This window comes from Amphibalanus amphitrite, unplaced genomic scaffold (genome assembly GCF_019059575.1).
Source record: "Amphibalanus amphitrite isolate SeventyFive unplaced genomic scaffold, NRLGWU_Aamphi_draft 001521F_arrow, whole genome shotgun sequence".
Lineage (NCBI taxonomy): Eukaryota > Metazoa > Arthropoda > Thecostraca > Balanomorpha > Balanidae > Amphibalanus > Amphibalanus amphitrite.
This window is the reverse complement of record NW_024883014.1, coordinates 102888-121578: the sequence shown is the minus strand read 5'-3', so window position 1 is coordinate 121578 and position 18691 is coordinate 102888. Positions and strand designations below refer to the sequence as shown.

Sequence of the window (18691 nt, the reverse complement as noted above, 5' to 3'; positions counted from 1 at the left end):
TGGTACATGATAAATATATAATAATCTCGAATTCGTCTCTCTCTCTCTCTCTCTCTCTCTCTCTCTCTCTCTCTCTCTCTCTCTCTCTCTCTCTCTCTCTCTCTCTCTCTCTCTCTCTCTCTCTCTCTCTCTCTCTCTCTCTCTCTCTCTCTCTCTCTCTCTCTCTCTCTCTCTCTCTCTCTCTCTCTCTCTCTCTCTCTCTCTCTCTCTCTCTCTCTCCCAGAGGACGGTTTTGCTGTGTACGACCGCGAACACAGTCTGAGGCAGGTGTTTGACCGCACCGACCTGGCGCTGGATAAACTGGTCGACTGGAGTGCGATCGCCGGAGAGGCAGGCCTGCAGTGGCAGGACCGCATGTTCGCCTCCAAGGGCCGCTTCCAGACCTACCTCGGAGACATCAGGTCAGGTGGAAGTTATACAGGCGTATCATGTGTAGAAACACCCACGTCAATATAATTCGAAAATTTGCATTAGGTATAAAAATATGTAGCAATGCTTGAGCGTAAAAATGCTAGGAACGAGAGCAACGCGTATGGCATGGAAGTTCATGATGTTCAATGTGTGCTGCGCATTGTGAAATAGTTCACATCAGCATAATTTTCTTAAAACACAGAGTAGCCCTCAACCCTCGTCGTTTCTGACGACTCCCTTCCCTGTAGACGGATGGCTCTGGAAGGTCGCACCCCGTCCCGCTCAGAGATGCTCTGGTACAACCGCACCACGGCTCTGCTCCTGCGCGTGTTGGTACGACACATCTCCGACCGAAAACTTAGCTCCGGAGACGTCAGGTGAGATTAAAGATCAGCCATAGACGCATGGGTGGAGAACCTACCCCGGCCACCCCGGCCGTGGCCGGGGTACCTTTCAGCCAGCCCCGACGCGGCCGGGGTAACTTTTTCACTCTTGTAATTCCTAAAAACTGTCTCCAAACGAGAAAAAGCTTAGTTCTACCTACAAAAGTGTCTCTCTTTACTCTTATCTACCTCTTCTAAGTTTTTAAAGATCTATTTATTTTGATTTTGGGACTTTTTGACAAAATATTGTCAACGCAGAGCCCCACAAGTTTGATCAAACATGCAAAATAAAACGATATTCAAGGGTCGTTATCGTAAGACCACGTTACAATAACATCACACAAGAAAATAGGTCTAGGGTCATATCGAATAGGCAAAATAGGTAGCATTGAAGAAGTAGAAGAGCTGCGGGGGCTCAAGGCCCCCCAACTTGAACCACGCCAGGGTGGTAGCCCTATCGAAAACGCTGAGGCGAGAGGTAGAGTAGGCGTTATACGCCCTTTCAAACTCCGCTGCTGGGCTGCGTGTCGAGGAGTGGCAGCGCCGTTTGAAAGAACGCTAAACATAATAAGAGAAATTTCGTCATATTTTAGGCCAACACAAAAATAAATCACCACAGGACATCAAAAATTGAATGATGTGAAACGTTTTTTTTAGCATGATTATGATTATAATGGAAATCAGATGGAATAGTAAACTTTTGCTCATAACTAAAGTAAGCTAAAAACAAATCCAAAATATATTTTCGGTGCTGGACCTTCTTCAGTGGAATGACAAAAACACGAAAGAGTGACACATTTTAAATCATGATAAGTAAGTTTCCACTGAAGAAGGTCCAGCACCGAAAATATATTTTGGATTTGTTTTTAGCTTACTTTAGTTATGAGCAAAAGGTTACTATTCCATCTGATTTCCAGGACATTAAAAGTCAAATTTTCCCTTTCATGGCGTGCTTTCACAACTTTTCTCATAGCTCGTGATCTAGAGGAGCTAGAACACTGCAAACAAAACATTTGATAGCTATTTTAAGACTCCTTCGCGAGTGACATTTCAGGTGCAAGTGAAAACCAATCGCTTGGCTTCAAGAGGGCCACAACGGTCAAATTTAACATTTTTGTAAGAAAAAAGGAAACTTTCGTCTTTTTAGGAAATACCCAAGCTCTGCAAATGATCTATGAACGCAGACTGTTACGCGCAGTGGAGGGGAGGGGCGGATTTCGCCCACCCCTCCTGTTTTTCGCCAATAACTCACGCCACAAACATGATATTAATGTGAAATTTTGGCTACCTGTCCAGAATTGAACTGCGGATCTTCTCGTGCAAGAAATATAAAAAATCGGGTCACAAATTTTCTAGTAATAGCGGTGTAAAGTCAAACATCCTGCCGCCGCGGCGGCGCGGCGGCCGGCGCTAGCCGTTACGCGCCGCCTGAATTGTAGACTGTGCCGGGGCGGGACGGTTCCGTCTTTACATCGCGCTCCTTACCGCTGATTATATTCGATTCGCGTCAAATTTTATGAGAAGACTAAGAAATGTACAGGCAATCTTATGGTCAAAGAATTTTGAAAATCGGCCGGTAACAACTTGAGTTATGAGTGTGTAAACACAAAATTGTGATTGCCGCGTTTCCCGCGTCCGCCGATCCCGCTTCAGCCGGCGACATCTTACGCTTAGCAGGCTTCTAACTGCCATATTTATTGTTGGATTAACAAGAAATTCGCCATACATACTAACAAATGTATGTTCTTTCGTATAGTGAAAGAAAAAAGAAAATCGGCCGGTAACTTATTGAGTTATCGGCGTGTAAACGCAAAAAAAGTCGCTAATATGGCAGATTTGACCACTTTTGACCTCATTTGACCTTGAAGATATTGACCTAGGGTCATGAAATTCACACAAAACAGAGTTCCCCTGGGCCCCCGCCTACCCTTCAAATTTCGTCTTTCTAGCTCCAGTGGGAGCTGAGATCTTAGGGGGGGGGCGACATCCGCCCCTCCCTTCCACTGGGCGTAGTACTCGCAACCCTTCCACTGCGCGTGTTAAAACATGGTTATCTAATATCTAGCAAAATCGAGCCTCACCCTAGGTTACTTGGGAGAGAAATTCAGAACCACTATGCGAAACTGATTTATTATAACTGAATTTATAATTTATAACTGCCTTAACTGAGTTTCACGCAAATGCTTGCCGCGGTTTCACCTACAAACGTAAAAGCGACTGGGGACTAGGCTAGAAACGCCCCCGCCCCCCAGCACCATTGTGAAAGTTGAGGCGAGGTCACTTGATGTAACCTGTTGGCCTGACCTTGAATAACTGAGAAATAACTGTTTAAATGTTCATCATTCAGCAATCACAATATCCATTATTTCAATCAACAGAAAAGGGGTGTTTGTTGATAACCGTTTACAAATACTATTTGAGCATGCCGTCTTTTCCATGACTATCGGTCGCCGGCCGGGGTAACTTTTTCAAACATTCTCCACCCATGCATAGACGTCAGCTTTGGATATGCCCAGGCCTGGAGCCGAAATATAAAACTTCGCTCCTGTCAGATAATTCAGCTCCTATACTCGGGTCAATCATTTTAGTATGTTCAGATTAGGGGTGTAATGCTTTGATTCTTAGGAATAGGCTGGTTACAGATCAAGCAAATGAGCTGAAACTCGTCATGTTTTGTATTTCAGGAAAAGCCAAAGAGGATTGTATAGGATTATCATGCGTCATTTGATCACAAATCCTCTGGGCACATGAGAAAGGAATATCAGAATTGGATAGCAGAATTCGGGGAATATCCAGTTACACAAATAGCAGATACCCTTCATCCGTCACCGGTCACTGAATCATCCTTCCTCTCCACCCCACAGTAGCCCGTTTCTGGCGTACATTAACATTATGCGCGCCGTGGAGCACCTGGGTCTGCTGCTGACACTGGGACTGCGGTACCTCTCCGCCGGCACGTCGCCGCTGCTAGTCACCCAGACGGCCCTCTCCGACACTCTGTTCTGGGAGTACATCGGCAACACGCGCACGTTCGCCTCCGGCATCGCCGACGACATGAGTGACATCCTTGAGGAGGGCGACGGCATGGGCACCTTCATGGTCGTGTGAGTGAACTGCGGAACTGCGGGCAATGGTCGAGAATAAAACTCACCCGTCTTCGTAAACCCAAAGCTTTATTGAATAGCTCATTGAAAGGTGAATATGGAATCGCTAAAATATGGGTTTTGCCTACAGAGATAAGGCAAACCACGTGAAATTGCGAACTCTGTTGCACTATGCAGTACCTATCAATAGCATGAACCTCATTAGTTACGCACAGTAGGTGTACTCTCTTTTGCTTATAAGTGAATCAACACATACGAACGAACGTGTTTTGCCGCAGGAGGGACGGCATAATCAACGACGTGCCTCGAGCGTCCCTGAATGTCAGCGCCACAGATTTCTTCCACAACAACAGCCGCCTGCTGAACCGACTGCAGCAAGTGCAACTGCAGCTCAAGGAGAACATCGAGTAAGGCAACTTGTCCGTCGATGCACTAAATATGTCAACCATTCGATAGCCCAATTGCTTTCGAAGACTTGCGTAAATAAACGACTTTCATGTGAAGTCAAAGCACGTTACCATAAAAGTGAATAATGTTCGTAGAAAAAAGGCGGAAAAATCATCAAACTTCTTCGCAAATTAGTCTCCCGTCAACAAAGCGTACACTGTAAAAAAATGTCACGAGCCAATTCTATGACAAGGGGTGGGTTACACGGTCGTCCATTGTACCTTGCTGTTATATATAGGGACATTATCAGCCTGAGGGTTGTTAGTTAAAGAGTGGCCTCGTGAAACAATTGGTTACAAACGGTAACCTAATAACTTAAATGCTTCCCTAACACCCCTTCCTGCTCAGTGGCGTACCCAGGAATTTGCGAAGGACCAGGGCATTGGACGAGAGGGCGCCAATCAAGGAGGGCGCCAACAACAAGGAGGGCGCCACATATCTGAAACTTGAATGTGTCAGTTATGTTCGTACACGTGCGGAACGAACATAACTGACATACTGGACAGAGGGGCGCCACCCACCATCATCTAGGAGCGCGACGCTATCGATTGGAGGGGCGCCAATACTGGACAAAGGGGCGCCACCGGCCCATCATATCGTCTAGGAGGGCGCCACTATCACCAGAGGAGCGCCAATACTGGACAGAGGGGCTTCGCCATCAACTAGAAGCGCGCCGCTATCGACTGGAGGAGCGCCAACACTGGACAGAGGGGCGCCAGTCACTGAGGGCGCCGGGGACGATGAGCCAAAGGGACAGGGCATGCACGGAATGTCCTGTATGTGCGTACGCCACTGTTCCTGCTTATCAACAGATTTCGCGCTGTGTCGGAAAACTATGCATAGTCTCATAATTAAATCCGCCAGAAGCTTGTTGCATGCTAGTTACATGCGTGTTTCATTATCGTGTCATATTATTATTATGTCGGCTAATGAGGCACCGCCCTGCACGTGCTTTAAATGTAATCCTGCGCACACGCCACCTAGTCGGAAACTATCATCGGACTAGTCCTGGTAGGGTTTTCGTGTTGCGGAATGAGGCGAAACGACTTTGATTCGGTAGTGCCTCATAAGTCCCTGCTACGGTGAGCAGCGACGAATCTGAGACTGCTTCTAAAACGCGTCCTTCACTTCCGGCGCGGGGCCGTCATTTCCGGCCGCCATTGTTCAGTTCTGCGGCTGCCGGCGGTTGGTGCGGTTGTGTTGTGGCACGGTGCGTTGTGAAGTTCTCGGGCTGGGATATTTCGAAGGTACGTTATATTGTATGATATTTACGTAGCAATGGGGGACATTTTATTTATTTTGTAATATTCTGAACACATGTTGCGTCATAGAATTCACCCCTTGACCGTTGTGGGCCACTGTTTCGTTTGAATTCCGACTGTTGGAAGACGGACTTTCTTTCAGTTGCTGTCTAGCCTTTTTTTCCAAATGTGTAAGCTACACATATTGCCTCACATTGATTTATCTTATACAAAAGTCAGTTGATGTAGATAATAAAGCCATCCTCACTGATATTTTAAAATCAGCAGTTAATTTTCTTTTCTGTTTGCAGAGTTGCTTTAAGTTGTGGGAGACTGAGGCATGAAGGTATACCGGAAGCCAGCGATATTTCTGTTGGTAAGCCTCGCCCAGAAAAAAAAACTTGCTTGAATCTGCAAAGTATGGCAAATATTTGATGGACTGCACAGTGCACAATGTACCTGACATGGCAGGATCAACTTGCTCACTCGCCTGTTGTAAGTGCCGTTGCGTCAAAGCCCGTGGAGGTGCCCGATCGTGTCTCATGCAACCGTATTATTTTGTGAATGTTATTGGTGGTGACTCGAATCAGCTTTTGCAACACTCCGCTATGATATTGTAATATGTATATATTTAGATATTTTGTATCGTATGCTAATAAGTAATAAACGTTATTTTTGTGTATGTTTTTTTTGTAACGTGGCTGGCACGCTGTCGTGGCTGTCGTTGGCCGGGTCGTCCACTAGTCGGAGGGGCGGCTGGGGAGAAGGAGGGGGGGGGGGGGGTGACGCAATTGAGCTAGTATTACTACTGGGCAGCAATAGCAGGCGCTAGCTGGTTGGGTTACCAGGCGAGTCCTGCTAAGGAGCCTAATCGGCGTACCGATCTGCTGGTTTTGCCCTCGTTTTCAAACGAGGTACCGAATAACGAAACGAGGGGCTGACAAGGGGGTGCTCGGTTTATGAGGCGTGGGCTTGTCATTTACTAACGAAACAAGCTTGTACCCTCTTACTAGCTAAATATGAGGCGATTCTTACACGTCGCTGCATGCTCATTTTTGCGCCAGCGGTTTTCCTACAAGGGGCTTGTAAGATTTTTTTTACAGTGTGCATGTACATATATGCCGCAGGTCTCGGACTAGTGATGAGGTGCTGGTCTCGAGGCTGTAGCAGCTAAGCCCTATGTCTGCCATAATCCTATGTCTGCCCTGCTCCAGATCTCTGACCAGTGACGAAGTGCTGGTCTCCAAGCGGCAGCAGATGTGGACAGCTGGCCTGCTGGGGTTCGTCGTCATCCTCTCGCTGATTGGCATCCTGATGACGCGCAAGGCCGCGACTGAAATGGAGGTGAGCCGGCTGAAAGTAAACGGATGCATTACGGAAAAATAATCTTTTTGAAGAGGAGCAAAAATATTCAGGAATATCGCAGAGAAAACAAATACTCGTATTTGTGAGTACCTCTCATGGCGTCGCTGTAATAAGACTGGTACCTGAGAATCGTATTTTACAAAGTTACTTTTTTTGCTTGCGTTCAGTTTTTAGTAAACAGGTGGCCATTCGCCTACAGCTCAGAATCGCTATAACTATTTGCGCCCAGATGCTCATATTGTCGGTTTGACTGTTTCTGAAAAGGTATTCACAAATCACAGTCTCTGTACCGTTTCTCAACAGATATTCACCGAGTCTCTGGCGGCCAAGACTGCAGAGATGCGCCGGGAGCGTCGCCGCGCGGACCGCCTGCTCTGCCAGATGCTGCCCTCCTCGGTGGCGCTCCAGCTGAAGAGCATGCACAAGGTGTCGGCAGAGTCCTTCCAGGCCGTCACCGTGCTCTTCAGCGACATCGTCGACTTCTCCAGCATCGCCGCGCAGAGCACCCCCATCCAGGTCGGCGGCGGTGTGCATGCATGCATGCATGTGTGTGCATGAAATGTTAAAGATATTACTTGAATTGTGGTACATACCAGCTTTTCATAAAAATGCCCGCTTGCGTAGTTGCGGAGGACACGGCTACGGCGGAGCAAAATGTTCATTGCTCACTATCCTGCGATGAGCAGTTCAGCCCAAAACTATGCAGACTAGCCTTGTAAAAAAATGTAAGACGTTGACGGCAGCAAAAGGGGTTTCACAATTAATTGCACAGGGTACGACAGCTCCCGTTCTGTTTTCAGGTGATGGCCTTCCTGAACCGGCTGTTCAAGACGTTTGACAACCGCATCGACAGGTTTGACGTGTACAAGGTGGAGGCGGTGGAGACGGTCTACATGTGCGCCTCCGGCCTGCCGCACAAAAACGGTACGCGGCTCAGCACTAAACACGAATAGACATAATTGCCGCCACTTCGAATGCTCACTGAGCAGTGATCACCGATGCAGCGACCAGACGCGCGTTCCTTTCCAGTCTGTCCTCGAAGTGGGACATTGGAGTCAGTCTATCCAAAAGTGGTTGAGCGCGGAACAGCCAGCACAGGCGGTGCAAAACTACCACAGCTAAATTACAGCGATCGTGAGATGTCTCTTTCATCAAACACGCCACTGGATGGACTGCCGATTAAAGTCCTCGAATTATGACCATCAAAGTGACTTTGACTCAACTTCTGACGCCCCTAACGACCTTCACATGACCTGTGACCTCTGTTCCCTCAGGTGACCGTCACGTGACTGAGGTGGCTGACCTGGCGCTGGAGCTGCTGGCCACGTCACGTCGGTTTGAGGTGCCGCACCTCCCGGACCACCCGCTGCACATTCGGCTGGGGATCAACACCGGGCCCTGCGTGGCAGGTATACACGGAGAACGAGTCATCGACCGTCTGTTAAAGAATCTTTCTCAATAAGAAAGCACGAATAGTAAATTAAACAATACAAACGGATAGCATTTTTAGCTGTTGATACGCTCAATTTTAGCTAGGAACTTAACCCTATTCCTGGCGGGGGGGGGGGCCTCAGGAGCCCCCCCCCCTGAGGTTTTTTGGTTATTTCTCCCAAACGCGTTGAGCTAGCAAGCTCAAATTTTCTGACTTTTCCTAAAAGGCTTCTACGCAACATGTCTGAAAATTTTGAGTTGATCTGACCTCAGGTCAGGTCACCAGAGGCGGTTTGGTGACCCTACCTCAGAAAAGTTTGCAATCACGCCAGAGCTAGAGTTTTTGACCGATCAATTTCTTCTCTTCAGGCTTTAGTTAGGGTACCAGTATGTGCAATTTGTATATCTCGGAATTTTGATATCGGTGACCTAAGGTCAGGTCAGTTTCGCGACCTCCCCATTATAAGTCAATGGGGGAAAAATCAACTCCGTTTTTACCACTAAAACGGGTCGGAATGGCCCCATATACCATACATGACTTCATATACGATCAACCTTCACTACCTTGAGGTCTGTTTTGCTGTTGGGCAGCTGTGAGGTCATGTGACGTCATCAAAGGTCACCAAAGGTTTTTGGCCAATAACTCCGTACAGGAACAAGATACAGACGCGTGGATGGTCTCATTGTGTTCAGCTCGTCAAGACGCATCGAATGATATACATGATGACCTCGAGGTCACGTGACCTGAGGTCAACCTTTGACCTTGACCTTGCGAGGTCAACATATATATCATTCGATGCGGATTGACGAGAGGATCACGATGATGCCCTTAGTTTGTTCCTATCTTGACTAATTCGAAAGTTATTCGAGAAAAACTCTCTCCATATCTAGCGCCGCCATTTTGACTTTTTCGACCCCTGTGACGTCATCTTTGACCTGACCTGAAAATGACCTTTGTAAAAATTGTAGATCTTGACCGTGCGTATCCGATGCCGTTTACCGTTTGTCGCTATCTTGCTTCGTTCTCGAGATCTCAGGGGGGGGGGCCGAATCGGCCCCCCCGCCAGTTTCTTGTCCCGGCGGAGCCCGCCAGGAATAGGGTTAATCAATGCTCGTGATGTGATAATTAGGTAAAATTAAAGCATTAGGTAGGTATGCAAAAAGACTGAAATAAGCTTTGAATAAAAATCACATTGTAATAGAAAATAAGAAATACAAAGTTATTTGATTTTGGAACTTCCGGCGACCGACAGGAGTGGTCGGCACCAAGATGCCTCGCTACTGCCTTTTCGGAGACACGGTCAACACGGCCGCCAGAATGGAGCAGAACGGCCTGCGTGAGTTCAACTCCCACCGAAGACATAATTTTTGCGAGTGCAAAACAGTCTAGGTACTAACAATAAACCTAGTTCGAAATAACCGGTTCACTTATATGTCAGTTACATGTAGTTTGCCAATTGTGAGATAAAAGGTGTGGAAGTATATAAAAAGTGCTATATTGCTCACCAATAAAAATGACAACCAGTTCAGCTACCAATCCACTCAACCCTCGCACTCACTGCTCCCATTCTCCCAAACCATTGATTTTATTCACTGCTCTCGTGCAGTAATAACTTTACTCGTGCGCGTTAAATCGACTGATCCCCACACTCCCCCCTGACATCAAAGTCACAATTGACCTCCCCTGACTCCCCCTGATCTCAAAGACACAAGCGAGATCAATAAGTTAACACAGTCAGTTTCAACATCACACTCTCGTTCACAACACGCTGTTACGAGTACATCAGTCGTTGGGGTTCCCTTCGTAATCGCGCAGAGCGTCTCAGTGGTTGACCTTCTGTCTGTACCCCATCTCCAGTTGGTTCTACTGCAACAGAGCCGTCGGTCTGGCTTGGACAACCGAACCGGAGAACTAATGGCTCTTCATCTTCACTGGAATCTTGCACGTGCCGGGCTGTAACCTGACTGGTGTTCTGAAGGTTTCCGGGATCCCCTTCTGCCACTCGTGGTCTCAGGTCTCTGATGTGTCGAGGTATACCATCCACTTCTACCGCCTGCTCAGATATGATGTTTGTCACAACACCCTGTTCATATCGCGTGTCACAGCGGACCTGCGGTGGCTTGACCCACACACACTCACCAACTTCGTATGGGCTCTCTGCTGTGTTTGGTGTCCGTGGTGCCATCATGCCCGCATCCCACTGGACGCAGTTGCTCAAGATACCAGCAGGAGTGGACTGGGCGTCGTTCAGGTGCCGTGGGGTTGCGTTATAAATGTCAACCGCCTCCAAAACACTGCATCCTTTTCTAGCAGCGATGACTTTGACCGTGCGATGGTTTCTTTCCACTATTCCATTTCCAGATGGAACATATGCACAGCGGTATCGCACTGTGACGCCCCATTGTGATGCGAACTGAGCGAAGCATCGACTGCGAAAGGCTGTCGCATTGTCTACCAGCACCTCAGCCGGTGGGCCTCGATCCACAAACAGCACATCAAGCTGCTCTGCAACAGCCTCGGCCGTCTCTGCACTCAGTGGCTGCCATATTGCGAACCGGCTTGGTCCACAGTCCACCGCCGTGAGATAGGGTCGCCCGTGGACGTGCGTTACGTCAATCGCCAATCTTGACCACGTTGTGTCCACCTCAAGTTTGCCTGACCTCCACTTTACGGGGGCGGGGTCGATAGACCGACAAATTTGACAGTCTGCGACGACCTTCTGCACCTCTTTTCTGGTGACGTTCGAATTTTCAAGGCGTGCAAAGTAATGCGTGCGACGAATGCCTGGATGGCCCCATTCGTGATGCACACGAGCGACCAGGTAGCCTATGGCATCCGTACCGGTCTCGACAGCCAGTCCGCATGCAGGAGGCGCCTCATCTTCTCCTTCTGCCAGGGCTCGAAGCCAGCGGTGTGGTACGCGCGTCAGGACATCAGCTTTGTTCGCTTCAGATTGCACCAGTTCAACTGACAGCTGCAACTGGTATTCCTTCACAAGCGACGTAACTATCTCCACTCGGCGTCGAATCAGCATTTCGCTTGCTGCCTTCGTTCGGAGTCTTGTTTTACCACTGAGGCCGTCCGAAATCCACCGATGCACAGTTGCAGAATCCGTGTAGAGGGTGATCTTTTGAAAGCCCCAAGCCAGTGCCAAGTTAAGGCCTTTCACGACCGCGTCAAGTTCCGCCATATTGATGTGCGTCACGTCACTGGTACGAAGCCACGCACCATCTTCAATGACTGAACCGCCAACTTCCAGCGCCACACCGATGGCTACTGAGCTGGCATCCACCCATAGATGGGCTTCATCATCGCCGCAAACGTCCCAGCGGCCACGAACCGGATCCGATTGCCGCACTCTCTCTGTGACCTCCACCAGGAAGTTTCGCACGTGCTCACAGCGAACCTGATCATCCCAGCTCTCCGTCACTGAGTTCGCTCGGCGCTTGATGAACGCCACCGCTGGTCTCAGCCAGCTGCAGACCGGGAAGTGTCCCACGAGCTTTCCACACAGGGAGAACACAGAGCGCCGCGTTAGCTCGTCGGGGACGTCATGGCTGTCATCTCCTCTCCTCCACTGTAGCTCGCCGCCTTCTCCGTGGACAGACAGACCCAGGAGCTTGGCTCCATCACGCGCGCGCTCTGGCTCCTTTGCCACGAGGCCGAACTTTGAAAGATGTTCACAGACGCTGTCTGCCGACACAACATCCTCATTCACGAGAATGTCGTCCACGTAGCTGCTGGTCCCCTTCTTCACCTCTGGATCGAGTGACAGGACCGTGCTCAGCACCGACTTCATCACTGACGGTGATATGTTCATTCCAAACCCGAGTCGCGATAGAGCCCATCTCTTGCCCCTGAATATCACGGTCTGATACTTCCACAGGGACGGATGAACATGAATTTGCAGATAGGCTGATTTCAAATCCACAGCCGCGACATTGACTCCCATTTTCCGCCATTGTCTCATTTTCTCAGTGCATACGTCTGCATCAGCCGTGTGAGTATCTAGATGTTCATTCAGCTCTCGATAATCCAATACGGGCCTCACTTTTTTCTTGCGCTCCTGCAGCACTGCCATCAGCGGTATCAGTCCCGCTGGTTGCCCGTGCTCTGTCTGATCGTACGGAATGAGCCAGTCTTTATCCACCCATCTTTGTAGCTCCTCTTCATACTCAGCCCGACGATCTTCCGGCACAGTATAAGACGCGACTCTGTTTTTCAGTGTGTCTGGCTCTCCTCGCTCCGTCCACTTCCACTCAACCATCCAAGTCTTTGTGCCCGAATCAAAAACAATCCTGTAGTCTTTCTCGTCGATACACAATGATTCAGGTGAGTATACGGTTCTTTCGTGAAAAACAACCGGCATCACGCCTGACGGAGCAGCAAGATCCTTTCCTGCGGCTGGCTCAGACTGTTGTTCCTTTTGTTCTGACTCAGATCTCTTCTCTTCACTCGCTGTTGCACCCACAGACAACGAGTAGGTGTCACCCACCACAGCTGCTGATTCAAACCTGACAGAATCTGAACTTGTCTCCTCACTTACTGCTGCACCCACAGCATCATCCACCACCGCTGCTGGTCCAAACCTGACAGCGTCTGAACTGCTGATCTGCACCCCTCCCATTGCAGTGATCGCGTTCATGCCCAAAATGAAATGAAATCCCAGAGGCTTATCCTTTACTACGAGAGCATGAACTTCGACCTCGGTTACCTCGGGCACTCGAATCCGCACCGTGCCTTCTCCAGCACACCGCATCATCTGACCATTTATTGCCTTCAGGTATATGTTTCTTCTCCGCCACTGCCGACAAACAGACTCGTGACAGATGCACAGACTGCACCCAGAATCAACCAGTGCAAGAACTCGAGTACCATCAACCGACACTTCTGTGCAAGGCAGCGCCTCTATTTTTGGACAGTCGGAGAGAAGGCTGGCGCTGACTGCTCTCCCACGGCGTTTTCCGGACACTGGCGGCGGAAGTGCGGACCACCACACCTGAAGCACTTGACATTGGTGCGCTTCTCTGTGCCCGTCCTCTTGAGGAGACAGTCTCTGGCGAGATGGTTTGCTCCATTGCAGTTGAAGCAGCGTCTCTCATATCGCGCTCCAACTCCACCGCAGCATTCGTCGGCTACGACTGGTGGCGGTGATGTGATTGCTGCATAGGACTGCGCCTTGACAGCGAACGCATTCGTGTCCGCCAAGACAGCACGAGCACGCACCAGCAGATCATCAATTCGCATAGACTCTATGCGACAGCCGGTACGTAGAACCTGTCGCACTGATGCCGGGAGACCAGAGATGAACGCACATACTAACCCGCGCTCACTGATTCCGCCAAACAATGCGGACAGACGTTTCAGCTCAGCAAGAAAGACATCCGGTGTCTCCGATGGTAAAAGCTTCCGCGAGACGAACTTCTCGTAGGCCACGAACGAATCGTGCGCAAATGCTGCTGTGAGTGCCTCCTTTACTTTAACGACATCTTCTTTATCTCCTTCAGGGATCTGCTGATACACCGCAAATGCTCCCCCCGTCAGTCGAAGAGGTATAACTTCCTCAAGCTCGTGAATCCCTCTCAGCCTGCATACTAGCTCCACTTTTTCTATCCACTCAGTTACAGATGTTTTAGAATCACCACTAAACTCTGGTATTAAGCGCAAATCAAGATCCGACATAATTAAACTGAAAATAGGGCCGAAATAGCTTGTGAGATAAAAGGTGTGGAAGTATATAAAAAGTGCTATATTGCTCACCAATAAAAATGACAACCAGTTCAGCTACCAATCCACTCAACCCTCGCACTCACTGCTCCCATTCTCCCAAACCATTGATTTTATTCACTGCTCTCGTGCAGTAATAACTTTACTCGTGCGCGTTAAATCGACTGATCCCCACACCAATGTTTGACGTGTCAATGACGTGGAGGATGGCTGCTCGTCCCCAATTTGAAGATTCCCTTTCTACAAAATCCGATATGAAGCTAACCAGATCCCATGCTAACACTAACAACCCTTTTCAGCGATGAAGATCCACCTGACGCAGAGAACATGTGACCTCCTGCAGCGAATGGGAGGGTACCAGATCGAGTTCAGGGGTCACATCCAGGTGGAGGTAATCTGATATAACGCTTCGTTTTTAATGGACGTTAGAAATGTTAACATTGTAACTTTGTAAGTTATGGACGTGGCTACGACACGTCCTTTCATATATTTGGCTAACGCCAATAGCATTTTAAAGCACTTTCAGATAAAACACACGCCTCTCGTAAACTGCGGTGTGGAGTCACCAGACCTACAAAATAGTAGATCCGAACGTGTGAGAGCGAAGTCTAGTGTGTGGTAATACCAGCTGGACTGAGAGCAGACTCTCATTCATATAAACCGTTTTTGTGCTGCAGGGAAAAGGAACGATGGAGACGTACTGGCTTGTCAGCAAGAATGAAGACACGTCCTCAAGAAATGTCGGCATATCAATATCGGATGAATGACGCCAGCCTCTGTTAAACCTGCTATACAAAGCCGCCAACAATAGGATCCCTCATGCAGTTACTTAGACGGTGTATGCTGCATCGGCCTCTCAATTCGAGCATCACGCTTTCAGTGTACACACGACACGAAAATGTGTACCGGGAACAGCTAAGTGTTTACTGCCGGGTGTAAGAATGACGCGAGATGTCTCTGAGCCGCTTTTATTTCTGCCACAGTTTTGTGCTAAGTACCTGGGAATAATTCACAGTGAATGTGCTGTCATAGCTTCACGTTTCAACACATCTCTGTCCGTTTTTTTTTTCAGTTTTCTGTTACAGTTGCTATGGACTGGATGGTAGGTTTGGTTCGTTGGCTGTGCCGCCGTTCGTGGCACTCCATTCTATTGTGGGGCCTAACTTTTTTCCCCGATGTTTGAATACTTAAATAAACAATAAATGGATTGAATACATTTTATATCAAAATAATAATGTAGTTATCCGCGTTTCTACAAATAGATACTACTTGTGGAACCAAATTGTGATTAGAGGCCACTTTATGCCTACGTAGTGCGTGCCACTGACCAGGGAGCCAGGGTATAGTGTTTGCCCACTTCCCAGCAACCAAATCGGACATCGCATCATGGTGCGGTTGAATTGAATTCTAGGCGGTGAAACACTGAGGCCGCCTGCCTATTTACGTGAAACATATACACATTGACCAGCAGACGTGTTCCGTGGGTCGGGCTGTCCAGTGCAATATTTATAGCAGCGACCGGACAGATGGGTTATCATCAGTACACAAACAGAGCAGAGCTGTCATTGACTGAGGCGTATGGCGTATGGAAGAAAAAGCATCCAATTATCAAAAATCCAAAAAGGACTAGGTACACTTTTGGCAGGTTGAACTAAAGCAAAGATAGGGGTTTGGTGCACTACGTATCCAACTGAATTGGCGGTATGTGCATTGTGCACAATTGCAACATGGACACTGGACAGTGAACCGTTCTGAGTCACTTCGGAACAAGTTCAAATGAGGATTAGATAATTCGAAGATTATCTTTTAAAGGAGGAAGATACGAGGGGGTATCGAAAAGTTCTGATCATCACATAGAAGATATAGACCGATTTTGATGATTTTTGGTTGGTATTATATTTGGTTCTTAAGAACAATGTTCCCGCAAAGAGAATCCTGAGAAGTGGTTTTATCTTATGTAGGAGAGACTTAGAAGTAAAAAAGATGAGTATTGGGCCCTTTGAGGACCGAACCGTCATCCAACTAATGCATTTGAAACGGTATCACACTGAGAAAATACATCAAGAACGTGAAATTAGTTTATAGCTTAGAAAGCCCATCTAATGCACCTACCGAAAATGAAGAAATAATTTTCAACTTGGTTGCATGACCCTTGCAGGGGAGTCAAGAAGTGAGTGACTACCAGTGACTGACAAAGTGGTGACTGTGAAGGAAGTGGAGGACCTCATCCTTACAGATCGTCGTGTGACCTTTCAGATGATTGTGCAACAGTAAGGTCTCAATGCTGGCAGTGCCTGAAAATATTATCGGCGAAAAACGACAGACGATAAAGGAGTCAGCCCGCTTAGAAGTTCGTGTGTCTACTTTGTTCAAGAGAAAAATGCGTCTTGGCCTTTCGAAATGAAAACTAGGTTTTTTTTAGGAAATTGAAGACATCTTCGATCATTTAATGACTTGTGACGAATGCTGGGTCTATGTGTATGATCCAGAGACAAAAAGATGATCAAGAAGTTTAAGCACGGCACATCTGTCCTTCATAATAGGCGAAGATGCAGAAGCCGATATGGAAGGTCAATGCTATCAGTGTTCTGGATCTGGCGTAGGATAGTCATTACCGACCGTCTTGATGATGGCCGGATAATGATAGGCAAGCACTACTGCACACTTTTGAAGAAGTTGCGAGATGGCCTCAAACAGAATCGCCGCAAAAAAGCCCAAGAAAGATGTTTTATCCGCACCGACAGCGCCCCCGCCCATTCGTCCTGAGCTGCGATTGAAGAAACAACATCATGTGGACATTAAATCCTACCGCATCTAAGAAATTCACCTGACCGGGTATTAACTGACTCTTGATTGTTACAGGAGATGAAGAATCCACAGTATGGCCGGTGATTAAAGGCCAGAAATGACCTCATTGATGAGGTGGAGCAGTGATTTACGGGACAAGGCGAAGGTCCTACAATGACCGCCTGAGGCATCTCAAGAAACGATGCAATAAGTTTGCGGTCGTGTGTGGTGACTTGTAAAGGAATAATGAACATCATGTAAAAAGATCAAATTTCTATCACATCTAATTCATGGTGATGATCAGAACTTTTCGATACCCCCTCCTATAAGAGGAAGAATCAGCTTTTACCGATAAGGTATAACAACTTTCAAATGAAGCAGCCACAAAAGTTTAAAAAAAAAACTTATATCTATAGCGCCTGGCAAAAACTATAAAAACCCTTCCTTTGACACATCAATTCTGCAGTTTAGGCAAAAATCCTTATTTGTCAATACTACCGTTTTATTCAAGCATTCAAACGAAAACCGTAGACTTACTATACAATACTTAAGCCCTTTAATAGCGATTTTGGATTAAACTTCAACAATCGATAAATATAGGAAATATCATCAATTCATCAATAAATAATCATTTTCATTCATTTTGTCATTTTCCGAGAAGGTCATATATTCTTATGATACTTCCTACATAAATTATGCTCCTCGCAGCAGCTCTGAACGATATACGAAAAATCGATAAATACCTATAGTCACAGTTTTAAGTCCGATGATATCGATCTAGACATCGCGACCAAATCTACAGAATCTTACGACTAAGGAGTTGGAATAAGCACCAGCAGGTAGCAAACACGGTGGTTTTGAAACGACAGTAAACGATGAGAACGACGACAGCTGATAAAGATAATTATTTCCAATAATTTACCCTTCAATATACCCTTTAGTCGATACCTCTTTGTACCATATTAGCGCTCCTATTTTTCCATTCCTTTACGTTCACATGTTTTATAATGAGTGAAAACAGCGCCTACGCACGAGACTAACATACATACTCGTACACGGATTTCGTACGATCTGAAATCCCTGCGTCCAGTTCAGCAGAAGCAAGCCGAACGTCACAGTCACTCAACAGAGTAAATATTATGGCCTGCAGAACCGCTGCAGAGCTTCAAGAACGCGCGGAGACGCCGCCTGGGTGAATCTGTGCTGAAGAACGATCGGAAGGATTATCGAAATTCCCAGTCTATAATGGAAAAAAACATTATTATATGTGTTTTATGCTTAGAACCTAGTAGTTTGTCATGAACATAGCCGAAGGTTTGTTGTCAATAGTTAAAACACTATTCGTTAGAATTGTGTTTTTCTATTGAAAAATAAATGTGAGTTCCCTGACAATTTGGCAAAAGCTGCCTGATATAAATAAAAACGAAGAAACGTTGACATAAGACAACCGTTACAAAGCACAGATTACCTATTCAAAACCAAAGTTTACCGAAATTCGGAAAATGGGGTTGGGAACTCGATTTTTTAAGAATGCATGAAAATGATCAAACTATTTTCACAGAATTTATGGTGCATACCATTGCCTCGTAAAATCAATAAGCTGAGAGAAATGGGGGAAGAAAGATAGGAAACTTATTTTGAAAAGTTCTTGAAAAAAGATGCTCTTGATGCTGTTACGTCACATGTCACCTTCTGCGGTTGACAAATAATGGCGCATCTGGCGCACCACAGATTACATGTTATATCAATGGGTGAAAGATGTTGTTTGCTTCACTCTGCCATTCGCGCTGTTTT

At 47.2% G+C, this 18691-nt stretch overlaps 2 protein-coding genes across 2 annotated transcripts; both read left to right on the top strand.

The window, feature by feature from the left end:
• Window positions 1–663: 663 nt before the first annotated feature.
• LOC122373603 lies at window positions 664–4309 on the top strand. The gene is made up of 3 exons (XM_043351848.1): window positions 664–788; window positions 3659–3898; window positions 4177–4309. Exons 1-3 carry the CDS (start codon window positions 664–666, stop codon window positions 4307–4309), a joined length of 498 nt encoding a protein of 165 aa, XP_043207783.1.
• A 2498-nt stretch (window positions 4310–6807) lies between these two features.
• On the top strand, window positions 6808–15339 carry LOC122373610 (atrial natriuretic peptide receptor 2-like). Its single transcript, XM_043351858.1, has 7 exons — window positions 6808–6930; window positions 7255–7467; window positions 7752–7875; window positions 8226–8360; window positions 9636–9719; window positions 14410–14501; window positions 14788–15339. Exons 1-7 carry the CDS (start codon window positions 6844–6846, stop codon window positions 14875–14877), a joined length of 825 nt encoding a protein of 274 aa, XP_043207793.1. The 5' UTR covers window positions 6808–6843; the 3' UTR covers window positions 14878–15339.
• The last annotated feature ends 3352 nt before the right edge of the window (window positions 15340–18691 follow it).

Coding starts and splice junctions, on each gene's coding strand:
- LOC122373603 (XM_043351848.1), top strand. CDS start 664: ATGGCTCTGGAAGGTCGCACCCCGTCCCGCTCAGAGATGCTCTGGTAC. Junction 789..3,658: donor CTTAGCTCCGGAGACGTCAG/GTGAGATTAAAG, acceptor TCCACCCCACAG/TAGCCCGTTTCTGGCGTACA. Junction 3,899..4,176: donor ATGGGCACCTTCATGGTCGT/GTGAGTGAACTG, acceptor GTTTTGCCGCAG/GAGGGACGGCATAATCAACG.
- LOC122373610 (XM_043351858.1), top strand. CDS start 6,844: ATGTGGACAGCTGGCCTGCTGGGGTTCGTCGTCATCCTCTCGCTGATT. Junction 8,361..9,635: donor CACCGGGCCCTGCGTGGCAG/GTATACACGGAG, acceptor GGCGACCGACAG/GAGTGGTCGGCACCAAGATG. Junction 14,502..14,787: donor GGGGTCACATCCAGGTGGAG/GTAATCTGATAT, acceptor TTTGTGCTGCAG/GGAAAAGGAACGATGGAGAC.